This window comes from Lampetra planeri, chromosome 3 (genome assembly GCF_965212315.1).
Source record: "Lampetra planeri chromosome 3, kcLamPlan1.2.h2, whole genome shotgun sequence".
NCBI classification, from domain to species: domain Eukaryota; kingdom Metazoa; phylum Chordata; class Hyperoartia; order Petromyzontiformes; family Petromyzontidae; genus Lampetra; species Lampetra planeri.
Window position 1 is genome coordinate 19,737,074 of NC_136109.1, and position 23,066 is coordinate 19,760,139.

General features: G+C 45.2%; 1 protein-coding gene across 1 annotated transcript; it reads left to right on the forward strand.

The window, feature by feature from the left end:
- Positions 1 to 5,027: 5,027 nt before the first annotated feature.
- Positions 5,028 to 11,804, forward strand: LOC144740034 (uncharacterized). Its single transcript, XM_078622920.1, has 4 exons — positions 5,028 to 5,187; positions 6,817 to 6,930; positions 9,341 to 9,529; positions 9,931 to 11,804. The coding sequence occupies exons 1-4, from the start codon at positions 5,124 to 5,126 to the stop codon at positions 10,386 to 10,388; spliced, it is 825 nt and encodes a 274-aa protein (XP_078479046.1). The 5' UTR covers positions 5,028 to 5,123; the 3' UTR covers positions 10,389 to 11,804.
- The last annotated feature ends 11,262 nt before the right edge of the window (positions 11,805 to 23,066 follow it).

A 23,066-nucleotide genomic window follows, 5' to 3' on the forward strand; every position in this document is an offset into this window, starting at 1 on the left:
AGGGGCCGCGCAGGGGTTAATGAGGGGCGGGGCTTTGTGGTGGTGGTTGGAGGCGTGGCTTGACGGTGGGGGCCGGGGGCTTGGTGGGGAGGGGCCGGGGGGATGGTGGGGAGGGGCTGGGGGGCCGGGGCTTGGTGGGGGGGGCCGGGGGACTGGTGGGGAAGAACAGAAGGCTTGGTGGGGAGGAGACAGGGAGGGGGCAGGGAGGGGCCGGGGAGGGAGGGGCCGGGGTGGGAGGGGCCGGGGAGGGAGGTGCCGGGGGGGGGAGGTGCCGGGGGGCCGAGGGGGTTTAGTGGGGAGGGGCCGGGGGTTGGGGACGGAGGGGCCGGGGGGGGGTGGGGAAGGGCCGGGGCTTGGTGGGGGGGGGGCTGTTGGGGAGGAACAGAGGGCTTGATAGGGAAGGGGCCGGAGGGGTGTGGTGGGGAGGGGCCGGAGGGGTGTGGTGGGGAGGGGCCGGTGGGGAGGGGCCGGGGGGGAGGGGCCGGGGGGAGGGGAGGGGCCGGGGGGGAGGGACAGGGGAGGGGGTTGTTATGAATATGAATTTGTTATGAATTGCAGTGCAGCAAGTAGGAGTTGGTGTTCCTGGGAAGTTAATGTTGAGGGATGTGGGAAAAACTTTCCCCCAAAGAGGGACAGACAGAACGAGACGCTTTCACGAGGGTAGAGACGTGAGACAGACGTAAAGCGATAGACACAGAGACACGCAGAGATACAGAAATGTGGCCTCTGAGACAGATTATACGAAGAGATACGAAGAAACAGACAAATAGACAACGAGAATGACAGCCACGGATCGATAGCAACGAAGTGCATAAACACACAGATTGGACAACAGCGAGACGGAGAGGGTCACGAGAGAGAGAGAGACAGTGACTCAAGAAACACAACATGAGACACAAAGACAGACAGACACGGAAATACAAAGTCGGATTTCGTTTTCCCCCCAGCCATGGTACTTGATGCAAACCCCTAAGCAGACTGTTTCTGCCCTTAAGTTGTTGAGTTTTGGCCCAACATCATGTAATTATCTAGATACGTACTCCATTTTTCACACAGGAAACAGCTCAAATCATGATGAAATGTGCCCAAACGTCTGCCAATACAAGGCCCTCCTAGAAAGGTGTGCTGAGATTCCACGATACGTTTATGGGATAAACGTAAATATGATCTACTGGAACTTGACTGCCGCTTTGGGACCAGCTTGATTTGTGGTCGTTGTATTCACGATAGGTCTGTGAACTTTACATTTTCTAACCTGCAAAAAGATAACCATGGTACAGTTACGTACGAATCTTGCTCCAGCCGATTGACTTTAAAGTAAATACATTATATGGTGCTGATGCATTGGCGGTGCTGCACAAGCACAATAAACAAAAAACATCAATGACACTGACCTTAAAAAAAATGTGCTATGAAGAATTGCCAGAGCACATACAACTTGTATGCGCTATGAAGAATGGGAATTGCTCGAAGCGTTTCCTATTATATAACGTCGCTTTAAAGGTCACACAGTGTTATTGACGAATGTGTTGAGTTTTTTAATGTAAAGAATGTTACTAAAGTAGAAATTATGTTTTTTGTATTTTCAGATTTAAATTAACTACATTTTAGAAGTTGTCACTGTTTACGTACTACATCTTATCATTTGAATAATTTAACTAATAGTAATTGAATACGTATTTTTACGTAAAATTCCATCAGAAAAACAATCATTTATATTTTGATATTTTAATCCTCTAATAGTATTGAAAGTGATGTTACGTATCATCAAAATTACATCACGGGAAAGGACTTTTTGGTAAGAAAAGGACTGAAGTGATGCCGTGGAAATTATATAGTTTCCTGTGGAAGCACTTTGTCTGATCAATCATTACATCGGGGGTGACATGGCCAAGCAGTAACGCGATTGGCTGTTTGTTACAGAGGTTCACGGCTCGATTTCAGCGGCCGCCCTGCTTATTACTGCGGCTGTATTCTATTTACTAAATAATTTTATTTTACCAGGTAAGGCCCACTGAGCGAGATAGCTATTTTTCAGAAGTGACCTGGACACAAATGATAGCCCAATGAAGTGGCTTATCACGTGGACATTTATAGCGGCCAAATACTCTTAACATGCCCGGAGAAAAATCCACGCGACCATGGGGAGAGCATTCAATATTCACCAACACAATATGCGTGTACTGCTTCAGTGGAAGTTACATATCCCGTGACATCATTCGCAAGAGTAGGCGCCTCCTACTGTCAAAACTTAGCAAGGCCTCCTGAATAAAACTCATTACAAAAGCACAATTATTTTGTTTAAAAGAAAGTTATCGGAAACAAATTTGTCCGTAATAAAAATACGGAAATCAGCTAGTTCTTGTGTGTTTTTGGGTTTAATATGTATTTCGATGATAGCTCAATATATCTATTATGCTTTGCCAAGCAGTGGGATGTTAATGGTTGAGAGAGAACAGGGCTAAGTAATGGGCGTCCCATTCATGTAAATGAATAGAGTGTAACTAATATTTTAAACAAATAAGTGCTTGCAATGTGTACAGGGATACAATGTTGTTGCCATGGCGATGACGTAAATTCTGAATTCATGATGTAGGAAATGGCTGTGGCAAAAACTTTTCGATTAGACGACCACACCCCGTACCTTATCTTGCACCGTAACTTTTCCGTGAATGATAATTTCGTACCTACACCTTGCCTGTGAATGTTACAAATTTACTGGAATGCACTCATAGCCCTAGCTATGAGCAGACTAGCCTTCGTCATCTTCATGTCGTTTGTTAGTTGTGCAATATTCCTTAAGGACAGTCTCTGTATTAGTTGTCTGCAATATTGATGTTTTTGTGTTGCTGCTGTGCTCATGCACCACGGATCTGCATTGTAAAATAGCCGGTAAACTGCCGAAACGGAACCATCCGTGTTACAAATCAAACAAACTCAAACTCTTTCAACTATACTTACTACGTGCTCCTATACTATACTGTAATTACATTTTACGGTATTATATAAGTCAAGTCACAATCACCCCCCCAATCACCAACCCACATTGACCAGCAAGTACTATATGGTAAACAAAAAAGCCATGCTCTATTACTGTAGTACTATACTGCCTTCAACTTTTATTGACTAGGTGTTTAAGGTTAGCGATTTGTTGTATTATCTGGCTGTATAGCAAATGAAAAAATTTTTACTATGCAAGTTAGAAATGTGTTTTAATATTTGTTTTATTTTAGGGCCTCTTTACACCATATGCTACAGGCCCCGCACTAGCTCAATCCGGCACTGGCCACACCCAAACGTAACAACACCTGCCTGGGGTATTGTGTTTTTTTTAACTCTCCACTCATTCCCCTTTCCACAATTAATGGGGAGATTATAGAGGTGGGAGGACTTTATCTGTGCAGTATGTTCATGGCAGAGGTCTTAACTTTGAACCTTACCCGTGTATCAATAGTTACATTTTAATGTGCAATGTAATTGAGGCACTGTTGTATTTGTGTGGTCTGGGACTGTTGTTTTGCTGCCTTGCCCAAGCTTACATTTGGTGTTGCCAAATCGGCAGGAAGTTATATAGTTGTGCAATATGTACTTCTATACTTTTTATATTTATTTATAGCAACTATTTCGCTCTTTCTCGTCTTTTGTATTGAATTCACAGCACATCAGACTCCTCCAGTCCGAATAAATATTCTGATTCTGAATCTAAATCAGTCGAGTGAAAGTACCTGTTAATTGGCTCCTATAATGCTGTGAAAGATGTCCTAGCCTATCACCCCACGTGACCCTTCGTGACGTCTCAGTCACAATCTTGCAGACCTTGTCTTTGTGTGTGAAATGCTGATGCCTAATATTAGAACTCGCTGGCTTGAAACATTCAGGCTGGCCTACCTACAATCCATCCAGGATTGTGTGAGAAGCCCATACACCCTTGAAAACTCTGGACACATTCCCATCAGCGAGGTCCTCAAGTCGGCGAAGATTTATTGGCTGGGTTTTTGTAGCCCATATGCCACATGGACAAGCAGCTTCTGATGAGTGCAGGAGAATCTGACGTTAAGTCGATTCACTGATGACTGGTATCAGTGGTATCCATTCGACATCTGTGGAGTACTTCATGAAAGACGCTACTGGACATTTGGAAGCAAGCCGTCTTCCATAGCAACGTGACGTGGAGGGTAATAATTCTGAGAGAATGTCCACTACAGGTTGAGCAAATAGACTGGAGCAAGTTTCGCACACCGATAGAGATGTATTAAGTGGCATGAGCCGGGTTGGGCAGGTTCGCATCACCCCGAACAAAACAAATAACTCAGTAGTGCCCACCGCCGGAAGAAACACTCATGTCAAACGAGCCAGGGTTATGAAACAATAACGTGAAATCAACCAAAACCAGATACCTAGAAAATCAGCAATGCTGCTTGACTCAAGACTCTACATACCAAACAACCAGGATTTTTCTAAGTCTTGGCTGCAACCACTCAAACCACTTAGGTATCAACCTCCCACAATGTTCCAAACATGCCCACAAGAGCCACATTGACACATTTTGTGAGTATCTCAACACTACGCCCTTAGCCAGTGATGGGGCTGGTTCATGTATGCATCCTTTGGCCTCATCCTCTGAAGAACCTGGTCCCTTCCAACTACCAAACAATTGACGAATGTGTTGAGTTTTGTACGAAACGACAAGGCCCCTGAGTCTGGGGATGAGTGTTTGTGTTAAGGGGGTGAAATCAACTTCTTCCTACACCGATATCGCAATGACTATCGACGATGAGAATGACGATGCTAGCCACTGCTGCTGTGTCTAATGGCAATAACGGTTGCTGTGGTGATGTTGCTACTGAGTTATCTCGCAAAACGATCTCGCAAAACGCACAAATAATAAACCTACACGGCGGCGGAAGCACCTAATCTCCGAGCGCACATTGCTCTTGTGTGGCGGAAGTGGTGATTAACAGGAGCGCATTTCAACGCAATCCCACCGCAGCTACGTTTTCCTCCCTATATATAGACAGTGGAGTTCCGCACTCCATTCTCCACTCACTCCATCACCTCTTTGGTGGTCCACACGCCCCACGTCTCTTCCGTACTCCTCGTCATCGTCTCTCCAGGTCGCCGTGATGGAGGTCACTCCTCGCCTGCTCATTCTCCTCACCTGCCTGTTCGCCCTCCTGCTCGCCCCAGGTGAGTTATCAATGCAGGACTTTGTCAATCCGCTGCAGGATAACGGCCTCCCCGAGTCATTCGAGTCTTGGGGGTTTATTTGACCGTGCTTCACCGAGCTGGGTGATTGGTGAAGGCGGGGAGCGTAGACATTTGAGCAGAGTACGGTACAACAATAACATGTGTTGCACTCCCTTCTGAAGACAATGAAGCAACGTGGCAGCATATAACACCTGCTATGCAACGTTAGGACATTTTTGGAGTACAGTAAGCGCAAGGCAAGTTCGTGGAAAAGTTTGTGGTGGTAGTGCAATGGATAAACTGGTTCCAGCCATTTCAATGTGGAATTTCCAACACTTGCACAATGCTCCTTTAAGTGTCACCCAAGATCACTCGTGGTGTCGCGCTGTAAAATAATGCGTTACCTCTTACGTAATAAGCTGATGGCGGGGCATGTTAATACCCTGTACAATATCTAGTACAGGATTGGGAGGAGCGGTGGTGTTCTGCTTAGCACACTGGTCTATGAACATCACACGCCGAGTTGTATTCCCGAACACGGCAAACATCAGGGGCGAATAAAGTTACCACCTTTTTTCCACAGACCAAATCCGGCCACATTTCCCAGTCAGCTGAGCTCGATCCAACTTGTGCAGCTATATTGTGCAAAGGTTCAACACAATTCCACCATATTTCGGTAGAAATAAATTCCTGCAACTCGAAAACAGACGCCGCTTGCAAAACCTCGACAGCTAGAATTGGCTTGTGCCGAAATCTGTCCAAGTTAAATAAGGACAGGTGGCAACGTTCGTGGTGAGTGATATCTGAACTATTTCTGGTTGTCCTTCACAAAACACTTCACCGACCGGCAATAACCAGCGTGCTGGAGTATGCTAAACCATCCGCCGCACGATGAACATAACGTAGGGAGACCTTCATCCACTAGTGACTTTATATTTGGCTGTACAAATATAGAAACACATGTTCATGTTACTTCTTAAAAAAACTCGAATAGATGGGGGTCGATAAAATAGGTACCACTCTGTGTAACTTTTACACAAAGTGGTACCACGCACGTGCACAGCCCTCGTGTCAATCCACTGCTGGATGAGGAGAGCACGGCGTTGGGAGTACAAATACACGCGGTGTCTTCACCAGAATGTTGTGAACTACAGCTCAACATTCGCACGTGACAATTAACTAAGTTTGTCCATGTCCTTAGTGACAACCACTCATCCTGAACTTTCCTTTTCCACATCGCTCAACTCTGCATGACCTCCTGCTTCCATCTGTGCAACATCTCTCGATATTTATCGAATTCCCCAGGAGACCTCCACTCAATGGGAGGTCGCTGTTTCTCCTGTGCTGGCCTTACTGTCTGCAACTCTCGCCTCCTGGTCTTCTTCACTGCTCATTCTGTATTTCTGTTCAAGCCCAGGCTGAAGACCTCCCTCTTGTTCTCTATGTCTGACTGCCTCCTAACTCAGTGTCTTAATTACCGTTCCTACTGCACAAGAGCCTCTCATTTGTCTCACGCCATTTACTATGTTTACACAACGAGGGTCACTCCACTGCCTTCAAATGTCTTGAGATGTCGTTGCAAGTAGACGCTTTGTAAAATGGCATCGCTTCTGTACTCTCTGTTCTCAGGCCATGCTTTGAAATGTCATGAGTGTAATGGCGTCGATCAATGCAAGAATTCGAAACCAATTGAGTGTCCAGCTGACAAGGCCTACCAGTGCATCACGGATTTCAACGGAACAAGTGAGTAGCGAGCCCGGGGTCTCTCTTCCTGGCTGACTTCCTCCTCATGGGCTGTCTGTATGTATGCGAGTGTGGGGAGTGATAGTTTAGCGGTCAGCTACACTACAAGTTTAATTCCGCTCATGGCCAACACCAATGATGATGCTTTGAACTGGGCCTCCCGTAGGTCGACTCAGTCTCAAATGAGTACCTGGTGTGGTGTCTAAACATCGCCACTCGGGAGACAAAGGTGGCTGGGCGTTTGGGTGGCGACCCACCCCCTCATGTGCCGTTTTGGCCTTTGTAGGTGCTCACTTACAGCACTTGCCCCAAGAGTCTGTTAAGGCTATATGGGGAGGTCTTTGACTTTGTTCGAGACCTGTAGATTCCCCAATAGACTCTACCTATTGCATGGGATGTTTGTGTGGGGGGGGGGGGGTGTTGCTATTAATATTATATTAATTAAGATTTTTGGCCACAGATTAAATCATCAATTGTTTTTGGTCCAATATTTTTGTTATAATTTTGATTGTATTGTTTATCTTTTTGAATATCATGTCTCCTTTGTACAGTTTTGTTCACACCATCAGCATATAACTGTATCCATACTGTGTGGACCACGGGTCACTTGAACGGAATTTAAGAGTAGTTTTGTAACATCCGCTTCCATGAGCTGTTGTCTAGCACTGGCGATTGCACTGCTCTGCGAGAACAGCTCCACGTCAATCAATTGTATATTTGACATGATATCGGAAGCCAATTGCTATGAATTTAAGAGAAAACTACAAACACATCTGACCTGTTGAACAAGTAGGCTTTTGCAACCAATATTATCCATAATAGAGGTTTTTTGGGGTTAAATCGCGTAAATATAAATGTGTCGTTAAACCCGCCACCACCCAACACAACCGATTCGTAAGGTTTGTCACGTAACCAGAACATGCCAATTCGTTACTAGTACAGCACACCCGTGTGTTGGAGATTAAATCCACAACGTTTATAATTTGAGTACGACGTTTCACCAGTAATTACAACTAGCATCATTATTCTTTGGTTTTTTCGGTAAAGTCACGTATAAAGATAAAATAATAAATTAAATAATAGCATACGACGTTTCGATTGCAACACAAGCAATCATCATCATCAGGTATAGTGAATTAGCGACATAAAATCTAACCAGAAAACTATAGACAGACATATAAGCAGACAGATATCACCAAGATACATAGCGAGAGCAACACAGGTACAGAGAGGGGTGATCGTCTCTGTGGGGTGGCCTTAAATAGACAGAGGGGGGCGGAGGCAGAGAGAGGGAGGAGGGTTAGAGAAAAAAATTACATGTCAATGAGTACGAAGGCTTAGAGGGAGCACCAAGATACATATTTAAGGCCACCCCACAGAGACGATCACCCCTCTCTGTTACTTGTGTTGCTCTCGCTATGTATCTTGGTGATATCTGTCTGCTTATATGTCTGTCTATAGTTTTCTGGTTAGATTTTATGTCGCTAATTCACTATACCTGATGATGATGATTGCTTGTGTTGCAATCGAAACGTCGTATGCTATTATTTAATTTATTATTTTATCTTTATACGTGACTTTACCGAAAAAACCGAATAATTCCTGCAGTCACGAAAGCTCCAAAATTAAGATTGAACCACTTCTACGGGGAAGTTCCAAGTTTACCTTATTCTCACTCTCTGGGTTTTTTGTTCTCTCTCTCTGCCTGTATATTTAGTGTAATTTTTTCTGTCTACACTCGTTTTTTGTCGTTCTTAGGTTCTGCTCTGTCTGTGTGTCTCCGTTCCTCTTGTTTTTATCTTTTGTCTTTCTTTGGAATTTTCACACTTAAATTCTAACTTAGCAATCTTTGAAATACGTAATCGACCAGGCTATGCGTTAATTGTGTGTTGACCGACTCTCTGTGTCGTTTTACATAACATTTCGATACTTTGCTAGGTTATTTAATTCAGTGTGTTCTTTCTCCCTCTAAGCCTTCGTACTCATTGACATGTACATTTTTTCTCTAACCCCCTCCCTCTCTCTCCCTCCGCCCCCCTCTGTCTATTTAAGGCCACCCCACAGAGACGATCACCCCTCTCTGTACCTGTGTTGCTCGCTCTATGTATCTTGGTGATATCTGTCTGCTTATATATCTGTCTATAGTTTTCTGGTTAGATTTTATGTCGCTATTTCACTATACCTGATGATGATTGCTTGTGTTGCGATCGAAACGTCGTATGCTATTATTTAATTTATTATTTTATCTTTATACGTGACTTTACCGAAAAAACCAAAGAATAATTCCTGCAGTCACGAAAGCTCCAAAATGAAGATACAACTAGCATCATCAGGCGACAGCCAAAAAATTATGAGTTCTGAACTGAATTGCTCCTCATACTTCACGATGTTTCCCCTCGCTGCTCTGCAGGTGTAGCAATCTCCAAAGGCTGTGTAGCGTCGTGCTCCGAGGAATTCTTCTGCTGCAAAAAAGAAGAATGCAACAAGCGCTCCACTTTGCTCGAGTGCTTCATTTGCACCGACCTCGCCTGCACAAACAGGATGACAAAATTGTGCAGCAAAGGTGGCCATTTTTGCTTTGCGACCCAAGTCCATGAGGGTACGTTTTTGTTCCCTGTTTCAGTCCGTCTGTGTGCGTGTCAATGTTTGATAGGAACTGTATGGAAGAATAGATAGGGTATGTAAAAAAAGAGTATGTTTTACCCTTTCTGGCAATACAACAGGTGTTAAGATGTCCAAACACCAAATGGAAACCTCTTGCAAGGAATCAAGTCTGCATTAAGCACACGTACTTGGGGTGAACATGCAAACAAACATGCTCTGTTAGGGCCAGTGTTTGACTCACAAGTTGTTCCACTCACTAAAATGCACCTCTTCTGTTCATTGCCTCATGTGGCTATTTTTTTTACTGAATGTTCACGTTTGTCATGGACATTCACATAGCAGGTCATTGTCAATGTGACGAAGTACTGACCCGGGTTTACCGCTTGCTCCCTTTAGATCACGTGTCCAGAGGCTGCAGGAAGGATTGCCCTGAAAGTGTCAATGTCACCTGCTGCCAGAAGGACCGCTGCAACATCGCACCTGGCAATAACACAAGTGGCAACGGCGCATCTGACAACAAAGCGAGTGGCAACAATCAACCTAGCAAGAGTCCAACTACCAACAAAGCGAGTGGCAACAGTCAACCTAGCAAGAGTCCAGCTACCAACAAAGCGAGTGGCAACAGTCAACCTAGCAAGAGTCCAGCTACCAACAAAGCGAGTGGCAACAGTCAACCTAGCAAGAGTCCAACTATCAACAAAGCAAGAGGCAACAGCCCGCTTGGCAACAAGTCAAGTGGCAAGAGCGCACCTGACAAAGGAGATGGCAACAGCGCATCTGGCCTGTCGGCTTGCCTCCCGCAAGGCCTCGGGCTACTTTTCATGGCCACTATGATGCGTCTGCTTCAAGGCTAAAATGGTGTCCCTAGCATGGCGGCCATGACAGGGATAGCAGACGCACGTGTAACGGAGCATTGTTATTATTATTATTATTGTACAACACACACAGATCTTTTGTTTATGATTTTAGACTGTTAGGGCAATTGCCTTTCTTGTGATAATACACAGGCATGCGTACAGTTTACATATAGGCTTTATATATATATTCACGAGGGCTGTTTTCAATGTTTGTAAGCCTCACTCGAAGACATAATATGAGCTCAAATTGAGAACGTGTTTGATCGTGCAAATCACCAACTGCACCGATCAGCGTGGAGAGCCATCCTCGAATGCCTCGTTCATTGGCCCAATCTCGTTTGGATTGTTTACCTTTTCTTTCTACATAATGTATGTCGGTGTTTTGTTTGCCGCTATTAATGTGCATATTAGCATATGATTTGCATGCTATTTTTATACACGTTAAGTACTATAATTGGTGATCACTCTTATCTGACTCTTATACACATCACAGTGCTCGCCGTGTGATGGTGCACTGTGGGTCAAGTAAAATACTCGCATTTTACGTTGTTGTTATTATCTTTTAAAGTCAACATCTGACTCATCAAGTTATAATAATGATACAATGTACAGCCCTTTTATCAATCAACTGCTGAACGAAGGCCCCTATACTCGCAATGCTTTACCAACACACATGCCAGTGCGGTTTGTGAAACTACACGTACAGCATTAGATCTAGATATTTTAACACTGCTGTGTGAGATATGGAGTCATCCCTTTCACAGTATTAAATCCCTTCTTCTGCAGGGAATTAAATAGTGTAAAAGTGATGGCTTTAATACGTGTATATGGGTGACACATACCTGTCAACCCCTTATCAGTGCCTACCTTATTACAGACCAATTCAGACCTTATTGCTCACCCCGTGCCCTGACAAATCTCAACGTTCATCCTACAAAGTCCCATCACAATGGAGAAACACAAACAAATGGACACATTTTTTTGCCGTATTGAAACGGCTGTATGGCGTAATGGACCTAAAAACTGAATTTACTTGTACAGGAATACGGGTAGACCGTATGGGTTGACAGGTATGCTGACATGTAGAAGCTTTGTAATACTGTACTGTTTTCGATCCGTTTCCCATATTATTTTAGTGGGGTCTCTGTAAATGGATCAGACTGTGTAATTCTGCACGAGCGCCGCGTGCGCGCCCCCTTGCGGACAGTGGTGAAAAGGTTTTTTTTTGTTCATCGTAAAAGGGTTTTTTTAATCGCTATTAAGCTTAAAGTTTTGCTGACTGGCTTCCTGGAGGGAGGGAACGACAAACGGTCACATACAAATTGGCGTGCGCGTTGCGAGTATTTATATAACGCTCATAACATGCCTCCATGTTACGGAGTGCACTTGAAAATAAAAGTATCTTACACGTAAGCGTTGCAGCGGTGCCTCTTCGCATATTCACATTGTCCGTACCGGTTGTGCTGTTTGGCCACACGTAGCTTGTACCGTGTACCCTTACACCCAGACTACTGGGGCGTCACCCACACTGGACACCCACGCACCTGCCACGTCTCCTCTTGCGACTGTCGGTGGCAAACGCCGTCACTTAGCGTCTCACAGGTCCCACCGAATGTGAACTCCCGAAGCAGGTCGCCCCGAAAATTTGGTGAACTTCTCACGGATGGGGTCGGCTACCCGTGGGTCACCCCGCTGAGTGGGTCGTCGAGTTCATTTGTCGTGTTCATCGGTGCGAGCAAACGCGATGCGAACCTTCCAGACTCATGGGTCGGCGCAACCTTTAAAAGAGGAAGTGACTTTTTATTTATTTCTTTTGTTTTTGTCTTTGACCAAAATAGTTGGAGAGCCGCATCACACGCAGAGGTGACTTGCACACAGACACAACGGCGGGTATACAGCGGACGACACTTTCTGAGTGAAATAAACAAAATAGGTGATGGAATAAACCGGATATATTTATACTCTTTGGTTTTGTCGGTAAAGTCACGTAGGTAAAAAATGTATTAAGTAAAATAGAATGAAAACAACTAAAATAAAATTAAATCAAATCAAATCACAATTTTATTTTAGTTGTTTTCATTCTATTTTATTTCTTTAAAAATTTTCCTACGTGACTTTACCGAAAAAACCAAAGAGTATGAATCCTTGCAGTCACGAAAACTTCAAATCTAGAATTTGATCTATTTAATCCCCCCCCCCCCCCCCTTAGGTGTTCTTTAACAATACAGATTAACCGTACATTGTGGTTGTCCCCGAGCCATAGTGACCCATTCCCTACCATATTTAAGCAATGATCTTTACGTTAAATTCTGTTTTAAGATTTCAGTTTTTTTTTATTCAAACGGCTGCCCGCAAGGGGGCAGCCAAAGAGCCGCACGTGACAGTCGGCCCCCTTCGTGCTCGACAATTAGGCTGACGCTGTGCGGTTCGCGCAAGGCGTTTGGTACACGCGCTCGAGTGAGTTCTAAAATAAGGCCGTAATTATAATATATATTGGGGGGGACACATCCCCCCCAATATTCAAATATGTTCAAGATGTCCCCCCCTCAATATATTGTTATAAACAATATATTTAAAAAAAAATCTATGCTATGTAAATAAAAACAAACATTTGCTAAACCTTGGCCACAATATCTGGACTTGTCTTCATATAACAATGCATAGATTTCTCTTTATATGATTGTGGTTATGGTTGTACATTATAAATCCCTAATCTCTGTCATTACATACAATGAAACAAGAAAATGTAAAAAAGAAAAAAACAGAGCGATGTAATACAATACACTATTTGACATTATTGTTTATTTTTTTAAATAAAAAGTCCATCCTATGTGCTAGTGAATTTTTCATATTTTAGGCAGGAAATTTGTTTTCAATTTAGATTTTTTTTTCTGGGGGGAGGGGGGGCCCTAGACCCCCTGGAAGATTTGGTCCCCCCCAATGTTGACTCCATGGCTACGGCCTTGGTTCTAAATAAGCCAGGCGTGCACGTAAAACCGGATTACTGTGTATACACCTAACCCCGTGACGTGGATATGTTATGACTGCTCAACCCGAGCTATTAACACTTTGATACTTGCCTTATGGCGTTCACCGCGGGCGAGACAAGGCCATAAAGAAAGCTGTTTCCGGTGTAGGTCAATCGGTTTCAAAGACAATGCATAAATTATCAGAGGGTGTTTGCATTTTTGCCACAAATATGTGTGGCTAATGCAGACGTGATTCCTTGCAGTAGGTATCTATTTGGTGTTTAAACATCTTAACAACTGTTTTATTGCCAGAAAGTGTAAAACCTATTCTTATTTTTTCATCATTTTCATACAAGCCAAAAGGTCCCATAGATACATGTATATATATATTTAAAATGCCTCCTAGTGAGGTCAAACAAAGGATAAGAGCTAGGTTCATATTGTGTGGAGGACAGGTGCTGAAAGACACATCTAAAGTGTGAGATTGTCAATCTGGGGTCATTGTGAAAGATAACGATAGACTTTGCTGTGGCTGGGTTCGTTGATTGTAAAACTTGCCATCGGGTGTTTGGTGTGCAATAGCCACAAATAATCTCTGCGGTGGCACACATGCGTGGCTCTCTTCCAACTCGTGGGACGAAAGTAACTGAGAAGCACTCTCGTCAATAATGCGAGTTAAAGATGCCCTGCACTTACGACGAAGACTCAACAATAACATTGGCAGTAAAGTTTGTTTGTAAAGATGTTAAGATCTTTCGAATAATGTTCTGCAGACAGGTTTTGTGAATTAGCACAGCGCCTGATCGACTTTTTCTTCTCCAGATCCTACGAAGTCGGTTTCTCGAAACAACAACACATACGCCAGAGGAACTCACTCACTACGTTATCATTCACGAACTCAAGGACGACGCGGGCTGATGATTTGTGAGACGGTGCTATCTTTGTGAGACGATGCATTTACATAAACCGCTGTGCAGTGCAGACAACATTGAACCAGCTAACATACACGCATCGAGGGAGTTCGAGTTGGAGCAATGTGTACGTGTCAAATCGTGGTGCTAATATTGTAGCAGCACCTACTCCTATTTGACGACTATTGCTATTTTTACTTCACCAGGTAAGGCACACTGAGCTACGCAGCTCTTTTTAAATCCTTTATATTAAGTTCGCGTGCTTGCTTGCTTGCGTGCTTGCTTGCTTAGGACCGTGCAAATCTTTCGGTCGTTTTTTAACCCACTTCCCGTGATCCAATCGAGCTGACATTTTCCACACAGACTCGTTGTGCCAGATAATTATTGTTCGTGAAAAAAAATTCCCAAAATTTTACACTTTTTAGGCAAAAAAAATATATTTTACATATATTCAAATAGAACGCATTCATGGCTTTGGCTGAACGTCAGAGTGTAAGAGCCCAGAGCGTAACCCCTCCACAGGCCGTGGCGGAGTAGCGCAGTTGGTAGCGCCCTCGCTTCCCATGCCAAGGTCGCGGGATCGATCCCCGCGTCCTCCACAGGCGAATATATTTTAAAATCCTTTATATTAAGTTCGCTGCCACGCATATAAAGGATTTATAGTGAAAAACTTTGTTTTTACGGGTTATACTTATTCAGTAGCGAAATAGCTTACCACGTGGACATTTATAGCAGCCATATACTCTAAAGGCCTGTTTATAAATGTGGAGGGAACCCCCTGAGGACCCGGAGAAATCCACACGACCACGGGAAGAAAACATGCACACTCTAGATATACAGCAGGCGTCAGGGGCAGGAACCCACGACCTCCTGTATACCTGGCCAGGTAGTTAACATCTCGCCACCATGGCACCCTTAGAGCTGTAACGTGTCTGTCTACACTGCTGGGCACACACCTGCTTAATTCAGCATTGCACAACACTGTACAGTGGCAATGGAGATTAAGATGATGCTCGCGTCTAACAAACAGTCGAGCATCATTGACGCTTGCAAAGGCGTTGGTGACATTTTCAGGGCACTCCCAACTTACAAAGTCGGCTTTAGAATAAGACATTGCAGGAGTCTGTTGAAACATGTTGCAGGACACGCTATGTTGTTATGATGTTGGAATCCATTTCCTGCTAACATGAACACATCTACATAATACTGGCAGACAGAGCCGATGAGCCCCGATTCAAGGAGTAGAGTTTAGACTGCGTATCGAGGAGTGCCGTGGAAATCTGGTTTAATTCTCCGAATGTCTCAAAGACGCCACACATGCTTGGGAAGCTTTCACAAATTCCAACATTACATCTCACTACTGTCTGGCTAGAATGGCTAAAATATGAACTTCCAACTGCTCCAGGTGGTATATTTTCACTTTGTTTGTCATTAAAACATACAACGTTTACACAAATTACTACCACATAGAAGCCACTATGTAGTGAGCAGAGCAAGTAATGTGTTCCACGTGTGGTTAAACACTTTCATTTAAGGAATTCGTATTTAGGAGCAGAGACCTTTTTAGATTTCACGAAGGATAGTGCTTGAACACTGTGAGAACAAACATAGACGTCAATGATTGATTTAAAAAATAATATTGCGGGTCGCATTGCGCCGGGCAAGGCGCTGGTATTGCTGCGGGTTCGAGTTTGGGTCAGATAGTCGTGGGTCGCAGGTTTCCACATCATCAACACGCCCCCACCCTTCCCCAAAGCGGCCCCTTAACCCCACATCCCCTCCGGATTGAAGGTTGCAAGAATGATGACTCTCCCTCACAACTAAATTAGGAACCCCACGAACAACCAACGCTACGAAGATGCGTGGCGCGTCTCCGCATGCGCGCTCTGAAACTTTGCCACCCTCTGAGCTCGATTTCCGTTCACGGCTAACATCAAGTGGTGAATGGATATCTGGGTCTCTTGGTGGCCGAGACCGCGTGGATTCGTGATTTTTTTTTTTGGGTGGCCCGCGCAATGTCTTGCGAGTCGCAAACCAACCCTGCCGTGCACGGGGGGGGGGGGGGGTCATGATGAGCGCGCCGTTCCGGGAAACCCCCTCGCGATTTCGCGGAACGAAACAGAGGAGCGAGAAAGGAGACATCTGCGCCGTGATTCATTCGGTGGGAACTTTCCAAAATTGCGCGCTGTGTCTCGCCGTGACGCGGGCAAAACTTGGCTCCTGGAAGAGGGTTATCGCCCACGTTATTCATTCGGGAAAATACAAATTAGTGTTCCTTATTCATCCGGGGAAATTAGATGTATCCGAACATTAAAGTGCGTAATCTGCCAATGATGCAATGCAAATAATGCAACTTGTCATCGAGTACATAAATATTAGAGGTTACTTAAATAAATGAGTAATGCTGATTATTAATCCAGGATAATAATGTGATTTCGTAATCCAGTGTAATGAAATGATGATGTACAGGTGTGTTGCCCAGCTGCGGCGGGCCAGGTAAGAATAGACGGTGTTCCGCACAGGTCTACCCATACAAGGTGAAGTCAATGGTGCTGGTTTGCCCTGACTCCTGTCATAGGAATGTGGAATTTCCGTCTCTGGCTCAAAGGCCGCTCAGGGCGTAGAGCGCCGCCCCAAATGCGACACACCCAGACTCAGGACTTGGCCATTATCAGCCGCCGTTATGTAGCTACTGAAGTCTGTGGAATGAAAACAGAGCATTGACCTTCAAAGAGTGCGGCTACTCTTCTCACCAGTCCGCTGTTTTGCCGAGACATCCCCTTCAGGCTATAGAAGAGCCCGTTTGTCGTGGACTCGTATACAAGTCGCTGCAGTCAAAGTGTGCCTCGGCTCACGCGAGAGCGGGGGCGGTACTATGCTCCATTGGCGACTCTGTAGCCAGGGCTGGGCCTTGCACGGTCAATAATGGAAAGTGAATAGTTTTAGATTTGAAGCTTTCGTGACTGCAAGGATTCATACTCTTAGGTTTTTTCGGTAAAGTCACGTAGGTATGAATAAATAAAATAAATAGCCAAAATAGTAACAATTAATAGAAAGAAAATAATATTTATTATTATTTAGGCGATTTATTATTAATAAGATTTATTATTTTACTTCTATTATTATTTCTATGATTTTTATTATTTATGTTTATTATTTATTTTTACCTACGTGACATTACCGAAAAAAAACCTAAGAGTAGTGAATAGTTTGTGGATAATACAGGCTGCTGATGGTGGGTGCTGTTGATGTTTCATAAAGATGTCGGTGTGGTTAATGAATAAATATGCTGTTGCTGCTGATGATACTGACGCAATGAATGAGACTGCTGATGACGATAGTGGTAGTGGTATTAATAATAGTGGCATGGTTACTGAGGCTGATGATACTGGTCTAAGGAATGTGCTGAGGCTGATGATGTCAATAATTTGTGTGCGATCCACCAATCCCGAATGAAACACGCTGGTGTAAAGCTCCGCAATTCGGTGGCCGGATGTTATCTCCCTCGGCTGGTATGGAGGTCATGGGTTCGATCTCGATCCTGACGCCTGCATATTTGGGAGTTTGCGGTGTCTCTCTCCCAGTGGTCGCGTGGATTTTTCTCCGGGTCCTCCGGCTTTTCCCTCCACATTTAGAATCAACATCACGCATTTAGAGTATTTGGCTGCTATGCATTTCCACGTGATAAGCCACTTCGTTGAGCTATCATTTGTGGCCAGGTCGCTTCTGAGAAAAGCTATAGGGGCCGTCCATAAATGACGTAACGCACCTGGGGGGGGTCAGACATTTATGACGATGTGTGACGAGGGGAGGGGGGGGTTTGAGAAATGTGACGTCACATCAAAATGCGCAACTTTAAATAAATATAGACAACACGTTCTACTTAATTAAATAGACTTTGTAATAAATGTTTTCTCCTACAACATCAGAGTGCAGCGCCACATTAAATACGCACTACAATGACAATAGTTTAAAGCGATTTGAAGCATGTTTTATTTTCAAAATGGAAAATGGTTTTGGTGGTGGGGGGGGGGGCAGAGCTTTGTGACGTTATATTTGAGGGGGGGGGGTCTGACTTTTTGTGACGCCGTGTGACGAGGGGGGGGGGGGTCAAAAATAGTCCAAAATCGCGTGACGTCATTTATGGACGGCCCCAAATAATTCAGTGGGCCTTATTTGGGTAAAATAAAACAGTTTAGGCCACCGCGCGCCCGTCATAAACCCGTGATTGCAAAAGCCAAGCCACGTGTGATGTATCATGTGCTCACTCACAAACGTGGGGCGTGTGTCATCACGGCTTGCGTTGTAAACTTTTAAATGAACATTTCTGACTGGATTACCAAGTAAAAGCATCAAATGTGTTCGTGATTACACACTGGTTAATTCGTGCAAGATAAGTTGAGTGTTGCAACTCAGGCACACAAACGTAACGTACGATTGCGGGTTTGTCTATTGCGAGATATAATTATAGATGCCCTACACAGTATATATTTAACCGCGCGAGAAAACCATTGAGAATTATTCGCTCTTCTGAATGTCTGTCCTATTTTAACTCGGTAGGAAACCATTGAGATTCATGATGTTATCGCTTGCAATGGACGTATTTTTTTATTTAACCAATGGGGATTTTATATGTAGATGCATTCTCTGATTAACCACGTGAAAGTGCATGGTGATTCATTCTATCTGCTTTTCTTTTATTTGACCAGGTGAGATCGCGTTGAGATTCATTATCTCGAGTGATCGCCTTCATTTAACCGGTTACACATGGGATGGTATTAAATATGGTGTTTCCCCCTCGCATTGGTGGAGTTTTGTCCCGGTCTCCTGCTTTACTCACACAAGTAAACATTAATTAATGCACGATAATACCTTAATATATATAGAGGACTGCCTGAGCTTGGGCAATTGTTGTCACCGACTCACCGCATGATGTGCCTTGCTTTCTCTGTGCATGGTTCATCCTCACGCCTCTGAGTCGTTCGCTCTCTCACATCGAGACTGAACGAATGCTGTTCAGCGCGTTAAACGTTGAAATGATTCCCATTCATAGGTGGTCACGGACAGCACTGTTAAAGGCTGCATGGGGGATCTTTGTGCTGTACTGAATAGTTAGAACGTGTGCGTGTGTACAGGCAATAGACTGTATCGTGGTCAAGTGCGGTACGCATTGTATGGGGAGCGGTGGATTAGGAGCTTTGCGGGTTGCGCCACGAACCTTGCGTCTGAACCGGTCCTACGCCTCTCCTAGGTGGACTCAGCCTAAAATGAGTACCTGGTGCGGTGTTTAGTAAACATCGCCACTCGGGAGACAAAGGCGGCCGGGCGTGGTGCTGGCCACCCAACCCCTCGTGTGCCGCGCCGGCCTTCATAGGCGCTACTCGCTAACAGCACTTGCCCCAGCAGTCTGTTGAGACTATACGGGGGATCTTTGTCTTTGGTTTGCATTGTGTGTACGCGCGAGGCTGGTGGGAACTGCGCTACGAACCCGTGCCACCCGAGTTCGATTCCGGGCCACGGCAAACTTTTATCAGTGGTGAGGGGCATCCGAACCTGTTCTGTACTCTTTTCAGAATGTTGAAAGAACCTCAACAAAATCAAACACTGCTATACACTTCCCGTCGGGTGCCTTGTACACGCAACAGACTGATTAAAGGGCCGTGACATTATAATTATACGTTGTCTGTGTGTACATGGGATTCGTGTTTGTATCCGAAGATTTGTACAAAGTTTGTGCGCGTGTGCACACAAAGTGCTGAAGTGTGCCTTTGTCGTTGTGTAACGCGCTTGTGATTACAATGTTTAATCTGGTAAGGAATGTATGGAATGGGGGTGGTTTGCCTGATGTGGGTCTCCCTGTACTCACACACGTGTACAAAGGCAAAGATCCCCCATATAGCCTTAACAGGGCAAGTGCTATAAGCGTGCACCGATGATAGCCGGCACAGCACACGACGGGGTGGGTGGCCAGCACCACGTCCGGCCGCCTTTGTCTTTCCACCGGACCATTTGAGGCCGAGTCGTCCTAGGGGAGGCCAGGGACCGATTCAAATAATCGTCACTGGTGTTGGCCGTGAGCGAGAATCAAGGCTGGGTCGCCGGGTTCGTCGTGCAGCGCGCTAACCACTGCGCCACCGCTCCCCACACACGTACAGACACACCTGTGTGTGTACACCTGTGTGAACATTTTTGTACATTTACGCTCCTTGTCAACACACTGCAGAATGAGAGGCCTTCCCACGCCGTGTCAATCGCAGGGGTTTCTTGTGACCATACTTCCTTACGCTAGATTTGAAGCTTTCGTGACTGCAAGGAATCATCTTCTTAGGTTTTTTCGGTAAAGTCACGTAGAAAGTAAAATAAAATAAAAACAAAAATCACGACGTTTCGGAGGCAACACAAGTCTCCGTCATCAGGTGGGACCGTCACAGCCAGATTAGCTGTATCAAGTGATACAGCTAATCACTTGATACAGCTAATCTGGCTGTGACGGTCCCACCTGATGACGGAGACTTGTGTTGCCTCCGAAACGTCGTGATTTTTGTTTTTATTTTCTTTTACTTTCTACGTGACTTTACCGAGAAAAAAACCTAAGAAGATGATTCCTTACGCTGGTCAGTGCGGGTTGAAGGGGAGTGGGGGGCTTTTACGTGGGAGTATTGTACAGTATAGCAATGGATTGTTCTCGACTGCCCCACACACGTGTATCTTATGCATGGTGTTCGCCCATCCAAGCACTACCAAGATTCAAATCCTGCTTAGCTTCCGAGATCTGACGAGATCATTCCGGATAAGATAATATGCTTACCTGTATATGCACACCTTTATGCAACTGTGGTGGACGGAGCGTGCACACGCCGGTGAAGGCGTGCACGCGGGGTGTTGGCCGAGTAGAGGAACTGCGGTAAGGGTCACGGAGGACCCAATCTGGAGGCCCCTGGAACCTGATAGCGGGTTCGAGAAGGGAGGCGCGGTCAGGGCGGAGCCAGGCAGTTGCTGGGAGCATAAAAGGAACCGAGAGCGGGGAGCTCAGGGCTGCCGGTTCTGGGAGTGGACTCGTCTCGTCGTCGCTGTCGTCTCGCCGCCGTCGTCGCTGTCATCTTCGCTCGATATCACGCGGCCAGATAGTTGTTGGCTGTCTCGGTCAGCGCCATCGGTGTTACGCGGTTCGGGTTGTGTTGAGGCTAGGCGAGGTGACTATGGAGAGTGATGAGGACGAACCTGTGAAGTGTGGACTTTTGTTGAATAAAGAAGGTGCCTCCTGGAAGCCCTTGTCTCTGAATCGTGACACGACACATACACCTCTATTGGGCATTCTCTTTGCCTGTATGGACTCGCTTGGGTTGGCTGTAGTGATTCGTGTCGTGGGGGAACCGGCAAAACTACAGGATACGAACTCTCTCCTCGTGGCGAGCAGACCTGGACATTGGCATTTAGCTCCTGAAAAAACACGCAATAATATAATATAAACACTTTGGTTCTTTCGGTAAAGTCACGTAGGTAGAAAAATTAATTAAAAAACAATATATCATGACGTTTTGAACACAACACAAGCGGTTGTCCTCAGGCGGAAAAAATAATCCAGCAGTAGAACTGCTGAACCAGCGAGAGAGCTGTTACAACAAGAGGTTATTTATGTGGCGGTGGGCAAGCAAGCGGGGTCTGAGCTGGAAAGGAATTCCATCTCCGGACGCAAGCACGTCAGTTGTGTTAATGGGGGAGATTAGGGAAAGAGAGATTAGGGAGAGAGATTAGCATGAAATGAAGTTCCGTCGACCAGGGGCGGTTTCTTCATTAGGGCGATTGGGCGACGCACCACCAATGGCATTCAACCACAGAGTCACGCTAGCCGTCACTGTGCCGCTGGATATAGTCCAATCAGCGTCATGCTACGTTCTGTGGAGTACCGCCTCTTTTTGGGCGATTTCCCTCCAGCTGAGAATCGCCCCGAGTGGTCCCATAGACTTACATTCAAAGATGTTTTTTTTCGAACGGGGGCGCTGCAATGCATTCTCTATGGCTTCCGGGAGGGCTCGCACTAACGTGCTTACGTCATCATACGTGCTTACGTCATCATACGTAAGCACGTTTCATCCAACAATATAATTTGTCGCCACCTAGTGGAATCTTTAATAAAATAAACCTGAGTGGTTTGTTTTAATAGTGAGTATAGAAACAAACAAGATGTATTGTAAGAGTCACTTTATTTTTCATTAATATTAAAGAAGTGAAGTTGCCTTTACATGCTTAAGCTGTTAATTTATCCATTGCATGGGTGGACCTTATCCTTATCAATCATCCAGACATTTGCCTCCCCTGAGAGATTTTGCAGGAGCCGCCACTGCCGTCGACGCATAAGAGTTTCTCGCATATGCGCACCACAGCAGTGTTAATGGGAGATTAGCACTATGTTGATGGGAGAGATTAGGCAGGGAGATTAGGGGGATTAGCAAGTTAATGTCATGTCTATGTGTAGCACAATTTGCGGCGCTGCCAACTGCACTGTGAGGCAAGCGCGTCCACGCAAGAGAACCACCGCAACGGTGGTCTACCATCAACTGACCTACCTACAAACTGGCCCGGTTTCTGTCTGAGACCCTGCTTCCATTCACGGGCAAGACCACCTCAGCAGTACTTAATTCAGCTCACTTGGTTTCTCTAATCAAGGACATTTCACTGTCTCCAGATGATTTGCTTGTCAGCTTGGATGTAGTCTCTTTGTTCACCAAGGTACCTGTACCTAACACCAACAGGGACTAAATCCTGATGTACCAAATTAGGTGAGACACTGCCTT